Genomic DNA, 23,616 nt, shown 5'->3' with positions numbered 1-23,616 from the left:
AAAGTTTTGTAATCCAAGTTGTAATTTATGGCCCTTTGTATGTGTATATAAAATGTATGCGGTTTAAATGAGGCCCTCTTGGCCTCCAAACTTGAGTACCCCAGCATTAGCCTATTTGAGTCAGGATATATGCTAAAAGCCTACAAAACTACTCTACTGAAAGACAATACTGAGATGACTCGAAACGACTCCAACTCCTGCGAGGACTTCAGATGACGCAAACTCTGAATCAACATGTACCAATGCTACATTTTCTGTATCCTAATCATTTAACAACATGTATTCTTTACTTAAATGAGCTCATTGTTTCTGCCTTAAATTAATGCATTGTTTAAATTGATGCATTATTAGCTAGGCTAACTGTGCAGTTTTGTATACATAACTTAGACACCTCTGATTACAGATCACTCTAAATTGTAATGTAGACACATGCATTTTCTGTAAAGCTGCTTTGAAAGGACATGTATTGTGAAAAGCATTATACAAATAAATATGAATTGAACTGAATCATTCCTCACATTATGACATGGATAAAACATCAATAATACAAAAACATGAATGACACTCAGGTAAATAACTACGCCATAATATGTCCATATTAATCTAAACAGTTTGATTTACTAATAGCTGCATTAATTGGAAAAAATGATTAGATTATCATTAAGTTCTCATTAAAGGGTTAATATGAAGTATTTAGAGGTATCTGTTCAATACATTTCAATTTTAACAACATAATCTGCCAAAGATAACTGTCAACAGAGAAATAAAGGTAAAAATGAAAATCACAGCAGCAACACTTGAGATGGATTCCCATCAGTTCCCCTCTCAGATCTCAAACTTTGACTTTTGACTTGACATTCAGTAACAGTTCTCACTATAAAACATCGAAACAATCACACAAACTAACACACAAAGTCGCTCTGGTCTGAATGAATTCAACATATTTTCTTCACATGCTGCTGCTGCTGCTGCTCTAAACGTTTATTTCAGTACAAAGACGCCAGAAAAGATGCACAAGTAGCGCTGTGTCCGATGAAAACAATACAGAAATGAGCCTGTCGCTTGAACAAACCGAGAACAAACAAAGACTTGACGCTGAATCTGAATGAGGGAAGGGAAGGCGAGCGGTTGTTGTTTAAAGTTCATATTGTTCTGAATCCTCATGGTGTGACATCTGACTACAAACTCTTTGAAATGTATTATTTTTCATATTGAAAATACACAACAAAGTAAGTTGATTCACATATATGACAGCCTCTGAACTTTGTCAGTACTAATCTTATATACAGGCATTTGACCGCGCAAACGAATGGAACTGAAAATATTAGTGCTCAAATTGAACTCGTTTAATGGATTATTTCGGAACGGTAATGAAGATTCAATGTTAAGCATTAACTGCAATTATAGGAGCTAAGTTTAAGCTACTGAGTTGTTTGATCCCAGAGTAATTAGGTTGACTCACTTTCTTGCTTTGATGTTACGTTGTTTACTTCCTCCATAAGAAATGAGAAGACCATTAGAAGAAGACCATTATTACGTCACCACACACAGTTTATTGGCTCCACAAAATACCACCGTGCATAATGTCAAATTTAGTATCCAATACATTAAAGGAAGTTACATTCGTTCATCGCTTTCGCACTGTTGCGGTCAAAACCTGTTTGCCCTTCCGGGTCAAACACCTGCCTACAGCATTAGGAAGGCTACCTATGTACACTGAAATCTCTAATGTTCACAATGAGAATAACACATCACCTTTTCAAACACATTTTGGCTCCTACAACAACAGTTAACATTTTCAAAACTATGAATATATTGTGTAATATGATAAATCGTCTGTGCTGTTTTGCCTGATTGATTACAGATATTCGGATTTAGGTAAGGAGAGCAAACAATGAGCGAATAACCTATTCTAATCTGGGATAGTACAGTTTATCACTTGTGCCCTATTAAAATGTTTATAAGTCTGTTGTGAGTCATCCTTAATTTCTTGTTTATTTCGCATATAGCCAGTGTTTCTGTTAACTACATAAGCTACATACCTGAGGAGAATGTTTCATTAATCTTGCAGTCATCATAATCAATTTGTACTTTATATAATACAGTGCATAAACCTTTAAAGCATTGTTCTGATGGCCCAGTCTTTCTTATATAGGACAGCAGTTACCTCAAGAATATTATTCTATTGTTTTTCAGAAGCTTCATTTTGCTTTTGTGATGCATATCATCATCATGTAGAGTCACTGTCTGTTTCAGACTGGATGTGAGAGCTGAAGTCACTGTAGCTCTGCAGTGTGTGATCTGGACATACATGAGGCTGTTCTCATTGAGTGCCAAGGCCCTGTTTTAATCATCTCAGACAGCAGACATTCACTTCATTTTGCTTTGTTAGAGTTGATGAAAAGCATACAACTGTAAAAACATTCCAAATAAAACACTAAAAAAGTTGACATTTAATTTGTTTACATGGGCGTCACATTAACCAACATCAGAGAACAGTGAACATGAAAGTGTGTTGTTGAGTTATTGAAATATTAACTTTATTAATCTCAGTGGGACTTCAGGTAAATATTTTAGTTCAACAGAGTTTGGCTGACAGAAACGTTTGGGAATCCCTGCCCTACAATGTTGAAGATCAGAAATGGTATAATTGTATGTATACTTGTAAAATGAGACACGATAAACAAAGCATTATGGATTATTACATTTTGGATGATTTCACTTACCATTATAAAACACATGACATGAAAGTAGGTTGTTTTTCAGTGCAACGTATGGTCAAAGAACAGACACGATGTGTGCTTTATATAAATATAAGTGTGTGTGTAGGAAATATTTAGTAATATAATATTTATTAGTAGTAGTTATTTCTCTAAACGGTATTTTACTCTTAACTAAATACAACCTGTTTTTGTTCATGAAAACAGGATGTGCTCTTTTCAGGGTCCATGTTAAAGGGATCGTTCATTAAAAATAAAAATTCTGATGCCCTCATCTTATTTCAAAGTTGTAATGACTATTTTTTTTTCGTGGGACTGTTACGTCCCATGTTATTATTTGTTTTGGGAATGGTATTTTGTTTGTTTGTTTTCTTCCCTCTGCTTTTTTTTTTTCTTTGTCTTTACTTTCGTTTCAGCAGGGTGATGCGGGTACCTGAGTGGTCAAATCTTTTGCCAATCACCGTGACGCGTGGTGACCACAACGCGCGGCTTCACCAATGAGGGCGCCCTAGTTGATGATTAAAGAGCGCACCTGTGCAGGAAGCGGGAGTTCTCTGGCACGCCACACATTCTTTTGTTGTTTGGTGATTGACTCGCGTGCTTGTTTTACCCTGTACCATCCTTGTGTTTAATACCTGTTGGTTAAGTGTGTGTTCTTCGATAAGTCAGTGTTAACGGCCCATTTGATCTTTTCTCTTTGGTGTTTCTCTCCGTTTCTGTTATCTGGTTGATAAACCGACTTTACTAAACGGGGAAAGAGATAAAGAACAGGTAAGATATCACGTGATCTACATGTGCCACACTGAGCTATCAATTTCTGTATAGAACACTAGTTTAGTGACACGTGCCACTCTTTGTATTTTTGGTTTATAGTAAGGGTAGTGTATAGGGCGTCCTTGACGCTGAAGAGTTTTCTTTTTGTTCAATGTAGGGGTTTTTTGTGTGTGTGTGTGTGTGTGTGTGTGTGTGTGAATATTGATGGTTGAGTTAGATTAGAAGTTTTGTTTTCTGCTTAGTAAGATTGGTTATATTTTGTTTCTTTCTTTGATTTGGCACGGTCTCGTTCTTTTCTCTTTTCCCCGTTCTTTTATGTGAATTATTTTTGCTTGGTTAACGAATGTATATAATTTGTAAATGTATGTAAATATATTTTGGGTTAATTTGTTCTGGTCTCACTGTAAATAAACAAACACGTTGCTGACTTAAAAATGGTGTGATTGTTTTCCAGTAAGCGTTCAGTGTTTTAATGTTGCACCCTTGTTTTCCCTAGATATTTTAAAAAAGGGTTTGTAACAGGGACATATTTTGAAAAACGTATCCGTGTATTTTTCATACAATGGAAGTAAATGGGCACCAAAATCAGTTCTACTGGTTCCTAATGTTCTTCAGAATATCTTCACAGAAGAAAAGAAAAAACATACTGGTTCCAAACTGGTGAGTAAATGACACAATTTTCATTTTTGGATTCTGGACTATACCTTCAATCTATTATAATCGATTAGTACTTGGAGACTATTCCCAAATGTGTGGAAAGATGTTGCTTTGTTAAAGGTGTGTTTTTTTTTTTTTTTTTTTTTTTTTTTTTTTGTGACAGATACAAGTAAATGTGCAATTGTGTTACTTTAATTACAATTTTACATAATATACAGTATAATATGAGAAAACCGGAAAAATGTGTAGTTTGAGCCTTACTGACATGGCTGTGGAGGCTGGGAAACACTAGCTATAAAATTAAGAATTACACAAATACTCACAGCAGGCTCAGGTTTCATGTTATTAGGGCACAGATGTTTATTTCAGGCATTGTTGTTAACACTCTGCTGTCACCGAATGGCAAAAAGGTATAGTACAGGCTACTAACCAAAATATTCAAATTAAATCGAAAACCTCACAAATGAAATAAAAATAATTAAATAAATAAATAAAAGACATCAAATATAAACTACTAGCCTAGACGAGCATGGGTTATTCGCTGATTTGCTGTGTCTGTAATCAATCAGGCAAAACAGCACAGACGATTTATCATATTACAAAATATTTTCATAGTTTTGAAAATGTCAACTGTTGCAGTTAATGCTTAACATTGAATCTTCATTACCGTTTCGAAATCCATTAAACGAGTTCGATTTGAGCACTAATATTCAGTTCCATCTGCGCGTTGTCTCAAGGCCACGCCCACAACAGGGGAAATATCATGAATATTCACGTGTACTCCACCCACTGGAACAGGTTTTCACAGGAACCGAATATTACACAACACCGGGAGTTCTCGGAGGAAAAGGTGAGTTAAAACTTTATTTTTAGTCATCATTTTTCACACATGTAATGTTAATTGCTACTTTGGATGTATAATGTTTTGTATTGTCAAGGCCTTTTAACTTTATTTGTCAATTTAATGACCTGTTTGTTTTATTTGCTCACATGAGGAGACGCATCTGAGATTTTTAGATTTCCGTTTTAACGTTAGTTGTTTTTAATTTGGACACTAGCGAAAACTAACGTTACACACAAAATATTTAACTATATATATATATATATATATATATATATATATATATATATATATATATATATATATATATATATATATATATATATATATATATATATATATATATATATAATATAAATATAAATATAAAATTTCAGCTGTAGTGTTTGGGAGACTGTGCCGCTTGCTGTTGTTGATCGACGATGCTCACGTGATCCTGTCACTGATAGTGGAGCCTGTAAGTTTTTTGCTAAATTTAAATGTTTTTCTAAACTTAATTCGCCGCTCGTTATGAGTTCAGGCATATTTTCTATTATTATTATTATTATTATTATTATTATTATTATTATTATTATTATTTTTTTTTTTTTTTTTTTAGGCTATAAAATACTGTAGATTTTGTTCTAGTTCTGGAGTTCTAGTTCTGTGCGTACCCTGAGATAAAATCCTGCAGGCGCCCCTGACTGTATGTACTTTTTATTTTCAGAAGCAGAATCGGAGATAGTTTGTGCAGCATCAACAAGGTTAGAATGATCATGAGACACTAAGAAGTAGAATATATAATTGTTAATGATTTAATTAGTGTAATTTATGAACTGATATGTTCTCTGCACTTGTGTCTTTGTTCATATGTTTCTGTCTGTCTGGAACAGGTGCGGGTCCAAACCCATCTGTCAAGACGCTTCTTTGTCCACATGCTGTCCGTCCCACCAGCCCAACGATTGTGCTGGAGAGCCTCTGACCACAAGTCATAGGTACAGGATAATGTTCATAGTAAAGTCATCTTCATTTCTGTAACACTTTATACAAAACAGCTGCATGGTAATAAACATGAAAGTAAAAATTCAAAAGTTGAATTTAAATATAAAGGCCAAAAAACGATTTTTTATTTATTTTTTATTTTTTTTTGGATAACAAAAATAAAGTTTTTGTTTCTGATAATACTAGAAAAAGTGATACTTCACCCCAAAATGAAAATACTCTCAGAATATGACTTTCTTTCAAATGATGATTTTTAGAAAATAATCGTGTAAGTGTAAGGTTGACGCTTCAACAACCACACAGAGTAAAAAACAACAGTAGTCAATATGATCCTAGTTGAAGTGAAACAATAGGTGTGTTTTACAGGGTATCTGCGGGGCATTAAAAGTCATTAAATGGATTTTGCGAAAATTAAGGCCTTAAATGGAATTAAAAAGCATTAAATTTTATTCCTACAGGCATTAATCTTTTTTCTTTAGATAGTTTTGAAGCAAAATAATACCAGTTTATATTGAATATAGCCTTCATAATTAATAACTTTGATTTGCTGTCGCAAAATATGTACATTGGTGTGATTACACACACGGAACCAGTTTGGTAATTGCCTCCGGCCGGTGCAAAATTGCCGTAACGTCATTTTGGACAGCGGCGTGCTGGGACCTGGAGACGGATGGTTGAATCAGTGTTGCCAACTTAGCGACTTTTCAGACCCCTTTTGCGACTTTTTGCCAAGAAAGCGCATTGTGACGAATATAATTGTTAACCTGATCTAGCTTCCGAGACTCCCCGGTACTGCCGCACGAGCGTGAGGTCTTGCTTTCCTGCCGCAGGCGTACCTGCGTCTGCTCTGTTCAGAGAGTGGCTGAGAGGAGCAGCGCATTCAGTTGAGGATGTCAGAGAACAAATAAAATAGATACTATTGCTTCTAACCTGAGTGATCATTTTATGTGTACATATAGCCAAAATCACAGCAAATGTCTTTATATTATGTGTATGGTGATTTTGTCATACAACTTATAAATCAGGATTTTAGCGCAGGTTTAACATGTCAGGGCTCGACACTAACGCTTGTCAATTAGTCCGGGATAAGTGTATTTTTTTTTTTTTTTTTTTTTTTGAAGGGGCAAGTGAAAGATAATTTTACCTGGACCTGATTAAAACGTCAATACCAAAAAAAAAAACAAAAAAAAAACAAAAAAAAAAAACGAGTGAAAGATTTTATTACATTTAGTGTAAGTGGCAATCCATAGTGGATAATAATAGGCTGTATAATGTAGTGAAGATAACAATGTTGCGGTGTTGAGGCTCGTGCACCATCTTGACGAGAAATGGAAACATGAGCAAAGCACAGACAAAAAAGTTTTTATAACTTGATACAAGCAAAATCACATGACCAAGAATGCTGCTTTTCTAAATAGGCTACCATCACGATTAAAAACGTGACACTGATTTCATACAACTGTTCAGTTAACAAATATTAAGTCACTTACATTTCAGAAAGAACATTGACTGTTTTTGTTCTATTTTAGCAGCAAAAATAGTCTCAAACAAAGATCACAGCAGAATAGCGCAACACTCAGCCTTGTTTTCATTACTGAATGATTCAGCGTTTTGAATGAATCGGTTGAGTCAAAGATTAAATGACCTATTCATAAACAACTGCCTTTTTCTTGAATGAATCAGCCATTGGAATGAATCGTTTAAATGAATGACTCACTTATTAAGACGGTTACTTGACGCCACCTACTGGTGGTTTAATTTTTAAAAGTATCATTTTCCCTCCAACATTTCTTACAATCCCATAACATTATTTAATGCAGAGGTACTTTTTTTTTTTTTTTTTTTTTTTTTTTTTAATTGTAAATTTGTAAATTTAATTTGATTGGTGACAGCTTAGTATCTTATTCTAATTAAATTTATTGATCGAATTTAAGAATGTAAAATGAAAGATGAATCATACATTTTAGTGAATAAAAAGTGAATAAAAAGGTTTAATGTCGAGCCCTGTATGTAGTCTTAATGGGCCGCGTTTCAGTCACCATTTCATATTGTCTGACAACAAAAACAGAAAAATATAGATGAAACAATTTTATTGGGAATTTGGCTGTATTAAAATATATAATGTGAGCAAAAAGGGTAGCAGCAGAGAAGCAAACAAATGTAAAGGGCTGACACTTGGCAGAATGCGAATACAACTTAATGATATGATGAATATTCTAATTGCCTTATGACGTCATCTATCAACATTTACCGACATATACAGTGGGTATGGAAAGAATTCAGACCCCCTTAAATTTTTCACTCTTTGTTATATTGCAGCCATTTGCTAAAATCATTTAAGTTCATTTTTTTCCTCATTAATGTACACACAGCACCCCATATTGACAGAAAAACACAGAATTGTTGACATTTTCGCAGATTTATTAAAAAAAGAAGAACTGAAATATCACATGGTCCTAAGTATTCAGACCCTTTGCTCAGTATTTAGTAGAAGCACCCTTTTGATCTAATACAGCCATGAGTCTTTTTGGGAAAGATGCAACAAGTTTTTCACACCTGGATTTGGGGATCCTCTGCCATTCCTCCTTGCAGATCCTCTCCAGTTCTGTCAGGTTGGATGGTAAATGTTGGTGGACAGCCATTTTTAGGTCTCTCCAGAGATGTTCAATTGGGTTTAAGTCAGGGCTCTGGCTGGGCCATTCAAGAACAGTCACGGAGTTGTTGTGAAGCCATACCTTCGTTATTTTAGCTGTGTGCTTAGGGTCATTGCCTTGTTGGAAGGTAAACCTTCGGCCCAGTCTGAGGTCCTGAGCACTCTGGAGAAGGTTTTCATCCAGGATATCCCTGTACTTGGCCGCATTCATCTTTCCCTCGATTGCAACCAGTCGTCCTGTCCCTGCAGCTGAAAAACACCCCCACAGCATGATGCTGCCACCACCATGCTTCACTGTTGGGACTGTATTGGACAGGTGATGAGCAGTGCCTGGTTTTCTCCACACATACCGCTTAGAATTAAGGCCAAAAAGTTCTATCTTGGTCTCATCAGACCAGAGAATCTTATTTCTCACCATCTTGGAGTCCTTCAGGTGTTTTTTCATGTGTCTTGCACTGAGGAGAGGCTTCCGTCGGGCCACTCTGCCATAAAGCCCCGACTGGTGGAGGGCTGCAGTGATGGTTGACTTTCTACAACTTTCTCCCATCTCCCGACTGCATCTCTGGAGCTCAGCCACAGTGATCTTTGGGTTCTTAGGTGCAAGGAACCTTAAGTGCAGCAGAAATTTTTTTGGAACCTTGGCCAGATCTGTGCCTTGCCACAATTCTGTCTCTGAGCTCTTCAGGCAGTTCCTTTGACCTCATGATTCTCATTTGCTCTGACATGCACTGTGAGCTGTAAGGTCTTATATAGACAGGTGTGTGGCTTTCCTAATCAAGTCCAATCAGTATAATCAAACACAGCTGGACTCAAATGAAGGTGTAGAACCATCTTAAGGATGATCAGAAGAAATGGACAGCACCTGAGTTAAATGAGTGTCACAGCAAAGGGTCTGAATACTTAGGACCATGTGATATTTCAGTTTTTCTTTTTTAATAAATCTGCAAAAATGTCAACAATTCTGTGTTTTTCTGTCAATATGGAGTGCTGTGTGTACATTGAGGAAAAAAAATGAACTTAAATGATTTTAGCAAATGGCTGCAATATAACGAAGAGTGAAAAATTGAAGGGGGTCTGAATGCTTTCCGTACCCACTGTATATGGCATAAAAAATTTAAAAAATGCCATTAAAAAGCATTAAATTAGATTTGATGAAACCTGTAGAAACCCTGGTTTTAGAAAAATACTAATACTTTAAAGTCTGTGCTTCCAAATGACTCCAAGCTTTAAAACACACATCAGAAGTTACAACATGCTGACTTTGATTAATATGGATTAGACCCATATTAGACAGTTGGCAAAATTGTAGTGTAACAAATTTACCATAATAGTATTTTCCTGAAACACACCTATTGTTTCACTTCAGAAGACATTGATTCGTAAGCTGAGGTCATGTGGATTACCATTATGTTCACTTTGTTTGGTTTTTGACCTTGCGTGAACTCACAAAGATGGATTATTTTTCTTAATATCTCTGTTTGTATTCCACAAAAAAAGAGAGTGTCATAATCATCTGGAACAGCATGAGGATAAGTAAATGATGAGATAATTTCTGTTTTTGGGTGGATTATCCCTTTGAGTTAAGTTGGCTTAAATGAATGTGCCTTTGTGATATTCCACTATCCCTTCATTTTTAAAAGTGAAAATGCAATGCAGAAGTGTAAAGAAAGGCTAATTCGACCTCTCCTCAATCATCAGTTTCTTTACTGTACTGTCCAAAAATATGCCCATTAAATATCTTTAAAATCCAGTATACCTGTAATTGTTTTAGTTCCAGTGTAAACAAAAACAACAGGAAATCCAAAACTGGTCAAAAGACAAAGTGCATGCCCTCTGTACCTGTACAGATTGTTCAGTTGTTGTTTTTTGTCTTTTGTAGGAGCAAAGAGCAAAACTGACAGTGGTGGAGAGAGAAGTGCCCTTGATGAGGAAACCATGGCAGGTAAGTCAATACTTGGTGGAAGAAAAATTTACTAGAAACATTTAGTTAAAAATTAACTGATTTTTGTCTCACAGTCAAGAAGAGATTTCCAAATGTGTCCAAAGAGGCTTTGAGGATTTGAACTGGGGAAACTGAGACTTCTTGAAAGCAAAAAAGTTATATTTGTTTGAATATTGTAATATTGTATGTTGTTGTTGTTGTTGTTGTTGTTGTTGTTGTTGTTGTTGTGTTGTGTTTTTTTTTTTTTTTTTTTTTTTTTTTTTTTTGAACATTGTAAAGTATGTTCCTTGCTGATTTATTCAAATGTTCAGCAAATGTTCAACAAATAAGTTTTTCAAATGTCACATGTGAATGTATTTTTGTGGGTTGATATATATGTAGGGCAAAATATATTTTTAAATGCTTTTGAAAAATATATTTTGAAAATATATATATATATATATATATTTTTTAAATATACAAAAAATGGCCAGGAAAAAAAAATATTTTTAGAAAATATATTTATGTAAACATATTTGAAAATATATTTTAGCAAATATATTTTTTGGCCATTTTTTTTTTTTTTTGTATATTTTGAAAAGTATAATTAAAAATATATATATATATTTTTTTTTTTTTTTAAACCGTATGGGATTTAGTGATATTTGTAAATTGTCTTTCTAAATGTTTTGTTAGCATGTTGCTAATGTACTGTTAAATGTGGTTAAAGTTACCATTGTTTCTTACTGTATTCACGGAGACCAGAGCCGTTATTTTCATTTTTAAACGCTTGCAGTCTGTATAATTCATAAACACAACTTCATTCTTTATAAATCTCTCCAAGTGTGTAGCTTTAGCCACGTAGCATACTATGAAACTCATTCAGAATCAAATTTTAACAAACATCCACAAAATACATGCCATACTTATGTGATCTGATGTGCTGCATCACGGACAGTTTGTAAAGATCCATTTTAACAGTTATATTGTGAACTTCTGTAGTATTTATGCAATGTTTAATGGAATTGCAAGTTTGGGGGCGGGGAGCACGAGCATTTAAAGGTGTACACACACAGATCAGAGGACCCAAAATAGGCAGTTAAAACATGGTATAATAAAAAATCTATGGGGTATTTTGAGCTGAAACTTCAGACACATTCTGGGGACACCTTAGACTTATATTACATCTTGTGTAATTGACATTCTAGGGCACCTTTAAACATCCAGCCAGCAGAATAAAGTAACATTATGTCGTTAAACTAACGCATTTTTAATTTAGGGTAAAAATTAATTAATTTTCTTCTAAAAAAAAAAAAACCCCCTGCAGTTTCAGATTATACTCCTTTTACAGATGCTTTTTTTATTTTTTTCACTTTCTTCATGATGTTTTCCCATTTAATCAGAACCGGTTTATCTGGATGAGTACAGTTTCCAATTTCTTTGTCAAACACAAGGAAGAAGGCAATACAGGTTTGAACATACTGCCTTCATGCGCCAGATCACTTTCACTTTGACGATCCAGAGAGATGATAATAACTTCAGCTGAACATGGACCGGCTTATGTTCGTTTTTGTCACTGTAATTCCAGTTATATCAGACGGTATGTACATTGTTTTTTTTTTTCCTCTTCAAGTTAATTCTGAAAGCAAGGCAGATCGTTAATTATGTCCCATTTAAGTCTCTGCAAACTTACAGTATCAGTTAAAGTTTTGGACACATTTGACTGAATTTATGTTGCTCATGAACTTGAATCATGAATCAGCTTCTGCTTAAATGATTGAAATGAGATTGTGTCTGCGTATGGATTTCTTTTCAAAATATTTTATTAATTTTCTTTTTAGAATGTATTATTTGTACCAGGAAAAAAAGGTACAAAAGCTGTCACAGGGGCGGTCACTTTTCAAAAGTTACACCTTTGTACCTTATTTACCCCTAAATGTGCATATTAGTACTTAAAAAGTGAATATTAATACCTTAATGGCACACATTAGTAACATTTGAAAGGGTACCGCCCCAGTGACAGATCTTGTACCTTTTTTCTGAGAGTGTGAAGAGAAAACATCATCGCGTGTCCTTTAATAGTGTGTAAAATCAACGCATGTGTTATAATTAGTAAATATTAAGAGCACTTTTAGATGAATCTCTCCTGATTTACTCATAATGATCAACATGATTTTGCTTTTTTGCTTGTCTTAAGCTTTCAGCAGTTTTGTAGGTTGTTTTACTTGAGATGAAGATTATGTGATTTGTACATACAGCTTTTATTCTGATTTATTTCTCTCATTTAATATATATGTTTCTAATCAGAAGGCAGATTTTGGTGATTTCTGCGCTTTGCTGTTCTCATAGTCTGAATAAGTGAAGCTGGTAATGCAGTTTTTGTTGTTTAATCCTCCTCTGCTGAGTGATCTGTTTAATGTTCTTTTGGGATTTAAAAGATTTCTGTAATGTCTGAGTGCAGCTGCCAGACATTTGACCATTTTTTTAATGATTTTTTACACAGTGAATAGTCTTCCATATGTTTAAATATTTTATATAAGTGAACGCGATTTCAACTGAAGGTTAAGCCGGGATATGGATTACTTTCTCTAGAAATGCTTTTCATTTTTTTATAGTGATGTTTTTCCAACTTAATCAGAACCAGTTTGTCTAAATCAGTTGCTAGATTAATTTCACAGTAAAGTAAAACAGGTTTCAGCAAGTTTGGATGCATCAGAATGATCTTGTATAAAATTTTTGAATTTGACGAGCCAAAAAGATTATGATAATTTGTCATAACTGAACATGGACCTGCTTATGTTTATATTTGTCATTCTAATAATATCTGATGGTTTTTTTTTTTCTCTTTAATCTAATGCTGGTGAAAAAGACACAAACATGCATTTCTTTTTGCAGCTAAAATTTTAGAAAAACAAGCTCAAATACAAGTTTACATTTGATTAACATTGGTTTGGTTTTTTAAATTTCATGTGAGCTGTGGTCATGTTGAGGCATGTCAGTTTGTGTTGTACTCAGGTGATATTTCCTGGTTACCTGATTTGACCCAGTGTTTACAACCTGTTTTTCCTATAACAATTAAAGTGAAAGAATTTCTGTCAATGATTCATAACAATGTTTGCTTGTGTAGTACAAAAGTGCAAAAAAACAAAAACAAAAAAAAACATTTAATTTAAATCTATTTCTTCCACTGAGGAGGTTAAGAACAAATTAATGTGCATACACACATGTTGTGAATTAGGTGCTTTTTTTTTTTTTCATGAGAAATTCTCTTGTGCATATAAATATGAATAAATGAATAAATATGACAGTGCAAGTTACTTTAAGTTAAAAAAGCTCAAACATGCATTTTAGTCTAGGATTAGCTTAAGCCTTGTCTGTGAAACCGGGGGTAAATCTCTCAAGATCTGATTAAACAACTGCTGTAACTTTGTGTTTATAAGACATTTGTTATGGTGATTGTCACCACTGTTGAGATTCATACGCTGATTCTTGATGTCTGTGTGAGTCTAAATGATGCAGTATTTCAAAACTTTCTGTGCACATTGTTTTAGAAAGCGTCCAGATAATCTGATTGTCACAACACTGCTGGATCTCATGCTGTAGAGTCACAGGGCCACTATAATCAATACCATAAAATTACACATTAACCAGATGATCAGACCTGTGGACTCTGAATGAGATCAGTGAATCAAGTCACTACATGATGATTGTCATCATCATAATCATCAACACCTGATATTTGTTGCCATAATAAAAGTGTCTCACAAACACAAAGCAGCAGCTAGAGGAAAGCTAATATTAAAAAGTCAAGGATAAAGAGCCCAACTAAAGACACTGGTCACCATAATGGTGACTTCAAATGAAACTAGTATTTTCAATAAAACATCAACATCTAAATCTCGGTTAATTCTCAATAAGAACTTTTGTATGACAGTAATAAAGTCAGTCTGGTTAGTAATAAGCAAAGCTGGTAATGCTGTTTGTGAAGTTGTTTAATCCTCATCTGCTGAGATCTTGAGATATTTAATGTCTTCTTTTTCATCTAAGGTTGTGGTTTCTGTTCTTATTGTTTCTCTTTCCTTCAGTTATTCTGTTTGTTAGCAGCAGATGTTTATCACTAATACTCAATCATCACTTGATTAATCAATTAATTATCTCATTAAGGGGCTTGGATTTTGGCCGTTCATTTACGTGACAGTGGTGTTTTGCAGGCCTAAAAACAAACTTTTGAAAATGTGTTTCAAATATAACAATACATTGATATAGATCGATACATCGATCTACTGTCTAACGATACGAAGCGTCGATGCAACGTGTAAAAAATCGATACCTGTGGGCTATTTATAGACTAGAGGCACCTTTGTTTAAACACTCTCCACATTTAACACAATGACAGTCTATGCATTATCTCCAATGCGTGCATTCTGGTTTAAACTACCTTTCAGAACTTGTGAAAGACGCTCAGGACAGTAGATGGAACTGTCACTGTCCCGATCGAGCCAGTGCTGAATCTTCACGAAAGTTTATAATTTGCTCGTGTTTAAAGCCCTGCAAAAAGCAGCGTGCTCACATCTCAAACAGTGTCTGTTAGTTAGATCACAACACTGGAGAATAGAGTGCTATGAATCGTTCTTCACACACACAGTAACTGAAATTAAAACTGATAAAAGAAAATGCTCAAACTGCTGGTAGGAGCGCTGTGACTCTGTGTTGCTTCAAACGCATCATTCTGCACACGGGATGTGCATAAGTGCTTTGTGCTACTCTGTATTGAAGCCTTTATAATACTTTTGCACAATGAAAGAATATTAATATCCTGTCTTGTTCTGTCCTACCTATAATATGTTGTTGCTTCATTAAAAAGCTGCGCCATACATTTAAAAGAAATGTAGGTAGCACTTTATTTTACAGTACGTGTACTTCCCTGGTACATACATAGTAATTATGTTGTACATACAAGTAAAAGAGTGGTAACACAAGGTACTTATCTGACCTGTATGTACATGGAAACTAAGAAACACTGCTATACTTTTCAATGGTACATACATGGTAATTACTTTGTACCTATAGACAAGTGTTGGGTAATAACAGGCACTTACTTATAGTGTCCGTATATGGTAACTAACAGACACATTACTGTACTTACTAATGGTACGTACATGGTAACTATGTTGCACTTACAGACAAGTGTGGGTAATAACAGGCACTTATGTGTGGTAACTAGTAAGATACATTACTGTACTTACTAGTGGTATATACATGGTAACTATGTTGTACTCACGGACAAGTGTGGACACACATAATGGACAATTACTTAACTACTGTGAAACAAATGTGCTTACCAAAATTATACACTGCAGTAACTATACAGCACTTCATAGTGTTAATATTTATCAAGAAATCCTTTTAAGCAAGGCTTTTGACACATGACAACTGAGCATAACAAGTACAGTTGTAGTGTTACTGATCTGTTGTATGTATGTCATCAAAATACCCCTATTGGGCCAATCGGTTAAGTGAATCATTGTCCTGTAAAGACTAGGCAAGTTGAACCGCAAAAGTATATCATCCAGTACTCAAGAAGAATCTTGTACCATGCTTAACTTACCCATTATCTAACTGGTATATTCACTAGTACATTCATAGTAAGTACACGGAAATAGGGCTGTAAAATAAAGTGAACCCTTGTACATAAACATTACATAGGAATTACCAGCTCTTGTAACTTACACATTAATTAACTGGTATATTCACTAGTAAGTTCATAGTAAGTACATGGAAATAGGACTGTAAAATAAAGTGCATCCTTGTAAATAAACATTACATAGGAATTACCAGCTCTTACCAGGTGTAACTTACACATTAATTAACTGGTATATTCACTAGTACATTCATAGTAAGTGCATGGAAATAGGACTGTAAAATAATGTGAACCCTTGTACATAAACATTACATAGGAATTACCAGCTCTTTAACCTTTGTAATAATAAGCTTAAGCATATTAACTAGTAAGGACTGTAAAATAAGATGCACTGTTGTGGAGAGCAATTTAGCATTAACAGTTCATAAAAAACACTAGTACATACAAAGTACATACATAGTGCAGCAAAACAATTGCTTTATTTCTTGAGAATTTTGTTTTTTAAATGACATCAGTGAGATTTGGTAAGCCTCTGTTTTGTACTGTTGTTAACATACACACACTGTAAGTGTCTGTTATTTGTGTCCACACTTGTCCGTGAGTACAACATAGTTACCATGTATATACCACTAGTAAGTACAGTAAAGTGTCTTACAAGTTACCATAAATAAGTGCCTGTTATTACCTGTAAGTACAAAATATTTACCATGTACATACCATTAGTAAGTACAGTAATGTGTCTGTTAGTTACCATATACGGACACTATAAGTGCCTGTTGTTACCCAACACTTGTCTATAGGTACAAAGTAATTACCATGTATGTACCATTGGAAAGTACAGCAGTGTTTCTTATTAGTTTCCATGTACATACATGTCAGGTAAGTACCTTGTGTTACCACTCTTTTACTTGTATGTACAACACAATTACTATATATGTACCAGGAAAGTACACGTACTGTAAAATAAAGTGCTACCGAAATGTCTTTTAATTTTATAGAATATAGGCCTATACACACAATATATACAACATTTCCTTGTTTATCAGTTTTTTGACATAACACATTTTAGCACAGAAGCCTAAACTACTTTCTTGACTGTTGTCATATCGTAAGCTGTCATTATATTACTGTTTGAATTTTTTATTTGTGTATGTTCTAATCAGGGTGCAGGATGTGAAATTTTAAAATAATTGTTTGTTATATAATTTGGTTGCAGTTGCGAGTTAATAAAAACTGGTAGTGTAAAATAGGCACATAATATCATAATATCGAAATATTGATCGATATACCCCTGAATCGAACTGTATCGTAATCATATCGCAGAACTTTTTGAGGTGTCGGAAAATATTGTATCGCTGGCTATGAGAATCAATATTGTATCGAATTGTGACGAACCATCTGATTTACACCCCTAGTTTCAAATTGCAAGTTTTTGAAAACAATACCATTATCTCCATGTAAACAACAAAACATGAATTTGTGAAAACATGCGCATGCGTGTTCCATTATTATATGCGCAGGCTTGTAGCATTTCTTTACAAAGTGACATTGCCAACTACTGGCCTGGCATGCTTAATACAGCGGTTTTAATTGTTTTGACAACATTGTCATCTGCTGGGGTGATTCTAAGATTTCAATATTAGGGGGGCTCAGCACCCAATGAGGGTATGATTAAAACAATATTTAATATATTGTTTGTATATTAGGATATGCAGGAACAATAGCCTACATACACTAGGTTCTACACTACCTATTAAGTCAACACCTTAATATTGATATTATTTCAAATCATTTTAGCTAACCATATCCTATTCATTAACATTCATTTAGAATATAGGCAAACCATTATTACTGTAATTGTCTGGATTGGTAGTATGTTTAATCTGTCCTATATTAAACCATTCCTTTTTTTGTTTTCTATTAAAAACAGCACACAAATCCAGGCCTCCAGGCTGCGTCTAAAATGGTCGCATTTGCGACTAAAAATATTAATCTGAGGCAACCATACAAATTAACAAGTTATGACTGTAAAATTTGCATGTTATTTGCATGTTCCTTGACCAGTAACCTATCATCAAGGTTCAAGTTTATTATAAGCCCAGAGGGTGATTTTTTGTGCAGCATAAAATTTGTAAACATATTACACCAAAACACACAAACAAAACACAACCAGCAAACACAACATTCTGACATCCTACAAATTTAAAAATCTTATAGCAGTGGGAATAAAAGAATTTCTATACCGATTGCTTTTAAGTTTGGGCATACTATAACGTATACCAGAAGGAAGCATTTTAAACTCATGGAACAGTGGATGAGTACAATCTGCAAGAATAGCTCTAGCTTTCTGTAAGGCAAACCGTTCAAAACTATTTGATAACCCAGTCTGCTTATGTCAGGGAATGAACACAGACAGAGGATCCAAGTGCAAGAATAACAATATTTATTGACAGGAAAATGCTGTACAATAACTTCACTCCAAGGGTCAGTCGAGGCAGAGGCTGTGGCGTGCAGAGTGGCGAGGCACTGGGTGGCGCAGGGCTACAGCGGGTATCAGAGAACAAGGATAATCCAACCCAGAAAACAGGGCACACGACGAAAGTCCAGAATCCAAAAACCAGGAAGAAACACACAGAGAACACGACACCGGGAACAGCCTGCAACGAACTGACAAAGACCACATAAAGACATGCACAATATATAACAACCACTAACAAGACACGGCTGGCAACAGATCGCAATCAGACCATAATGGGTGACGCCCACACAATCATTCACTCACACCCAACACACACACACACAACAACACACGAGGGTGAGTAAGTGAATCCATGAACTGTGACAGTACCCCCTCTCCTATGAGCGCCTCCTGGTGCTCCCAGGAGAGCCTACCTGTTGATAGTAATCATCAATAAGAGAGTGATCCAGGATGTCCCTGGCAGGAACCCAACTCCTCTCCTCCGGACCGTAACCCTCCCAGTCCACCAAGTACTGGAATCCGCGTCCCCTTCGCCTAGCGTCCAAAATACGACGAACCGAATAAACGGGTTCCCCATCTACGAGACGCGGCGGGGGGGGAACCGGAACCGGCGGATTAATGTTAGCATGAAAAACAGGTTTGATTTTAGATACGTGGAATACGGGGTGAATTCTACAGTACGCTGGGGGGAATTTGAGGCGGACTGTCACCGGACTAAGAATCTTGGTGACAGTAAACGGGCCAATGAATTTAGGTGCCAACTTATTACATACGGAGCGGAGCGGAATGTTCCTGGAAGAAAGCCACACTTTTTGTCCGACGACGTATACGGGAGGCTTCAGCCGGTGGCGATCGGCCTGGGCCTTGGTGCGCGCTCCCACCTGAATAAGAGTCTCTCGGGCTCTTCTCCACGTGTGACGACACCTCTGGACGAAGGCGTGAGCGGAGGGGACCGCGACTTCGGATTCCAGACTAGGAAAGATAGGTGGCTGGTAACCTAGACTACACTGGAAAGGCGACAGGCCCGTAGCCGACACTGGTAACGAGTTGTGCGCGTACTCCACCCAAGGAAGCTGCTGACTCCAGGATGAAGGATTCTGAGCTACCCGACATCGCAACGTTCTCCCCAAATCCTGGTTGGCTCTCTCAGCTTGCCCGTTACTCTGGGGATGGAACCCAGATGACAAACTAACAGTCGCTCCCAGTAATCTGCAAAACTCCTTCCAGAATCTGGAGGTAAACTGGGATCCCCTGTCAGAAACCACGTCTACCGGGAGGCCATGAATACGAAAGACGTGATTAATGACAGTAACCGCTGTCTCCTTGGCAAAGGGTAATTTGGGCAAGGGGATGAAATGTGCCGCCTTCGAGAACCGGTCCACTACGGTCAAAATCACCGTATTGCCCTGTGAAGGAGGGAGGCCTGTTACGAAATCTAGCGCTATGTGGGACCAGGGTCTTGAAGGGACAGACAGCGGTTGAAGAAGCCCATCTGGGGAACGATTAGAAATCTTACCACGAGCGCAGACAGAGCAAGCCAAAACAAAATTGCGAACATCGCGAGCCATGCAGGGCCACCAGAATCGTTGCTTAACCAAAAACATGGTACGACTAACCCCTGGATGACAAGCCAGATTGGAATCATGGCCCCATCGGATAACGTCTGAACGTAACCTCTCTGGTACAAATAATCGACTCGGTGGGCACCCGGGCGGAGGCGTTACCCCTTCTAAGGCCGTGTGGACCTTCGACTCGACCTCCCATGTGAGTGAAGAGACAATGAGTCTCTCAGGTAAAATACACTCGGGAGTGGACGGGCGTTCGGAACGATCAAAAATACGAGATAAAGCATCGGGCTTGATGTTCTTAGACCCGGGACGATATGATCGAAACGACCGAAAAACAGAGCCCACCGAGCCTGCCTAGAGTTTAGTCTTTTAGCGGATCTGATGTATTCTAAATTCTTATGATCGGTCCAGACGATGAAAGGTACCCCCGACCCCTCCAACCAGTGACGCCATTCTTCCAAAGCTAATTTGACCGCCAGCAGCTCCCTGTTACCAATGTCGTAATTCCGTTCGGCGGCGGATAAGCGATGAGGAAAAAAACGCGCAAGGATGCATCTTATCGTCCGTGGCGGCGCGCTGGGATAGAACTGCCCCTACCCCCACCTCTGAAGCATCAACCTCCACCACAAACTGACGTGAAGGATCAGGGGCGACAAGAATGGGAGCCGAAACAAAGCGGCTCTTCAGATTGGAAAATGCAGCCTCAGCTGCATTAGACCACCTGAACGCCGTTACGGTGGAGGTTAAGGCGGTCAGAGGAGCGGCTAGTTGGCTGAAGTTGCGAATAAAACGCCGGTAAAAATTGGCGAATCCCAAAAACCTCTGCAGGGCCTTACGGGAATCTGGGATTGGCCAATCCACCACAGCCTTAACCTTGTCAGGATCCATGCGCACCCCCTCAGACGACACGATATACCCTAAAAATGGAACTGACTGTGCATGAAAAACGCACTTCTCCGCCTTGACAAAAAGCCCATTCTCTAGCAGCCTCTGGAGCACTCGTCTGACGTGTTGCACATGTTCCTGGAGAGAAGAAGAAAATATCAATATGTCGTCCAGGTAGACATAAATGAACTGATCGATCATGTCTCTCAACACGTCATTAACGAGTGCTTGAAACACGGCGGGCGAGTTGGAAAGGCCGAAAGGCACAACCAAGTATTCAAAGTGCCCTCTAGGGGTGTTAAATGCCGTCTTCCACTCATCCCCCTCCCTAATGCGAACCAAATGATAAGCGTTGCGCAGGTCCAATTTCGTGAAAAGAGACGCGCCCTGCAGCCGTTCAAAGGCAGAAGACATCAACGGCAAAGGATAAGTATTCTTTACCGTGATGTTGTTCAGTCCTCTGTAATCAATGCACGGCCGCAGCGACCCGTCCTTCTTACCCACGAAAAAAAAACCTGCCCCCGCGGGAGATGAGGAAGGGCGGATGATCCCAGCTGCCAGAGAATCAGAAATGTATTTCTCCATGACCTCCCTTTCAGGATTAGAAAGTGAATATAACTTGCCTTTAGGCGGAGAAGACCCTGGTACTAAGTCTATGGCACAGTCGTAGGGACGATGCGGAGGAAGAGAAGCAGCCTGGGACTTACTGAACACTTCCTTCAGGTCAAGGTACTCCTCTGGCACGTTTGACAGAATCACCGACGACTCCTGTAACACAGAACGAGACACAGAAGAACAGGCAGACAACAAACAAGACGCATGACACTGGTTGCTCCATTCTGCCACGGACCCCTGACCCCACTCGATCCTGGGCTTGTGTTTGAGCAACCACGGATGACCCAAGACGACCGGATGAGTAGTAGATCTAGAAATAAAAAATGGCAACTGTTCAGTGTGATTACCGGAGGTGATGACGGTTAAGGGCTCCGTGGCGTGTGTGATGGTGGGTAGCTTCTGTCCGTTAAGGGCGATGACAGTTATGGCATGTTCCAAAGGGTGAATGGGTATGTGCAAACGTGTGACCAGATCATAGTCCATGATGCTGCCCTCCGCCCCCGAGTCGACCAGAGCCTGGCAGGTGTGATGCCCCGATACCCACTGTAGTCTCACCGGGAGGAGTGTCGCAGATGAGGATTTATCCAAGGAAAGACCACCCGACAATAACCTCGGTACTACTGTCGGGCTCTGCCTTTTACGGGACACTCCCTAAGAAAATGCCCCGCCCCTCCACAGTACAAACACAGTCCCATCTCTCTCCGGTGTAATCTCTCCTCCCGGGAGAGCCGAGCTCTACCCACCTGCATGGGTTCAGGATCGAACGGGGGACCGACCGTGTTACCTCCGCTGGCACCGCTCTCCTCCATTTCCTCGAAGCGCGCTACGGGCCTCTTACGCGCCGCGCGTTCTTGCAAGCGAGCGTCCACCCGCAGCGCGAGCTCAATGAGACCGTCGAGACTGGTGGGTAGATCCAGCTGGTAAATCTCCTGCTGAACACGGTCGGCCAACCCATGCAGGAACATATCCCACTGCGCCTCCTCGTTCCACTTGCATTCCGCTGCCAGGGTGCGGAATTTGATGGCGTAATCAGACACTGGTTGGATTCCCTGCCGCAGATCCGCGAGTTTGCGCGCGGCCTCCCGTCCCGCCACCGAACGGTCGAAGACCCGTCTCATCTCCTGCGACAGGGTGTGGAACGAGGAGCAGCACTGATGTTTGTTCTCCCACACCGCTGTTCCCCACAACGCTGCGCGTCCCGTCAGAAACGTCATGACCAACGCGACTTTAGATTCCTCAGAAGAAAACGTGTTAGGTTGCAAAGAGAAATAAATAGAGCACTTCGTTAGAAAGGCTCTACAAACATCTGGTTCTCCAGCATACCTCTCTGGTGCAGGAATACGCGGCTCTTGTTAACTGCTGACGTTGGCGGATGGGTGGGGAACAGACGGTGGAGCTGGCGCAGTGGGAGATGAAAGATGTTGAACCTGGGTAGATAACTCAGCCACCTGCGCCACCAACGCCTAAACGGCACGAGCTGTGGCCACCACTTGCTCGTCCTGATGATCCATCCGTTGAGCACTCCTGCTCAAATACTCCTGAAGATCCGACGACCTTGCTGGATCCATAAGTGGTCAGTTCGTTCTGTCAGGGAATGAACACAGACAGAGGATCCAAGTGCAAGAATAACAATATTTATTGACAGGAAAATGCTGTACAATAACTTCACTCCAAGGGTCAGTCGAGGCAGAGGCTGTGGCGTGCAGAGTGGCGAGGCACTGGGTGGCGCAGGGCTACAGCGGGTATCAGAGAACAAGGATAATCCAACCCAGAAAACAGGGCACACAACGAAAGTCCAGAATCCAAAAACCAGGAAGAAACACACAGAGAACACGACACCGGGAACAGCCTGCAACGAACTGACAAAGACCACATAAAGAC

General features: G+C 38.2%; 2 protein-coding genes across 2 annotated transcripts in view; both read left to right on the top strand.

Moving 5' to 3' along the window:
• Window positions 1–4,151: 4,151 nt before the first annotated feature.
• The window catches only part of LOC127509874 (uncharacterized), a 196,512-nt gene continuing 177,047 nt past the window's right edge, over window positions 4,152–23,616 (top strand). The window contains exon 1 of the mRNA XM_051889078.1: window positions 4,152–4,561. The gene's annotated coding sequence lies outside the window, so the exon portion shown is untranslated. The remainder of the gene's footprint in view (window positions 4,562–23,616) is intronic.
• Window positions 11,164–23,616, top strand: part of LOC127509873 (uncharacterized) — a 90,642-nt gene continuing 78,189 nt past the window's right edge. The window contains exon 1 of the mRNA XM_051889077.1: window positions 11,164–12,147. Within this exon, the coding sequence (XP_051745037.1) occupies window positions 12,096–12,147 (52 nt within the window). The 5' untranslated portion in view covers window positions 11,164–12,095. The remainder of the gene's footprint in view (window positions 12,148–23,616) is intronic.

Source organism: Ctenopharyngodon idella, chromosome 3 (assembly GCF_019924925.1).
Source record: "Ctenopharyngodon idella isolate HZGC_01 chromosome 3, HZGC01, whole genome shotgun sequence".
NCBI classification, from domain to species: domain Eukaryota; kingdom Metazoa; phylum Chordata; class Actinopteri; order Cypriniformes; family Xenocyprididae; genus Ctenopharyngodon; species Ctenopharyngodon idella.
This window is presented reverse-complemented; position numbering and strand designations above follow the sequence as displayed.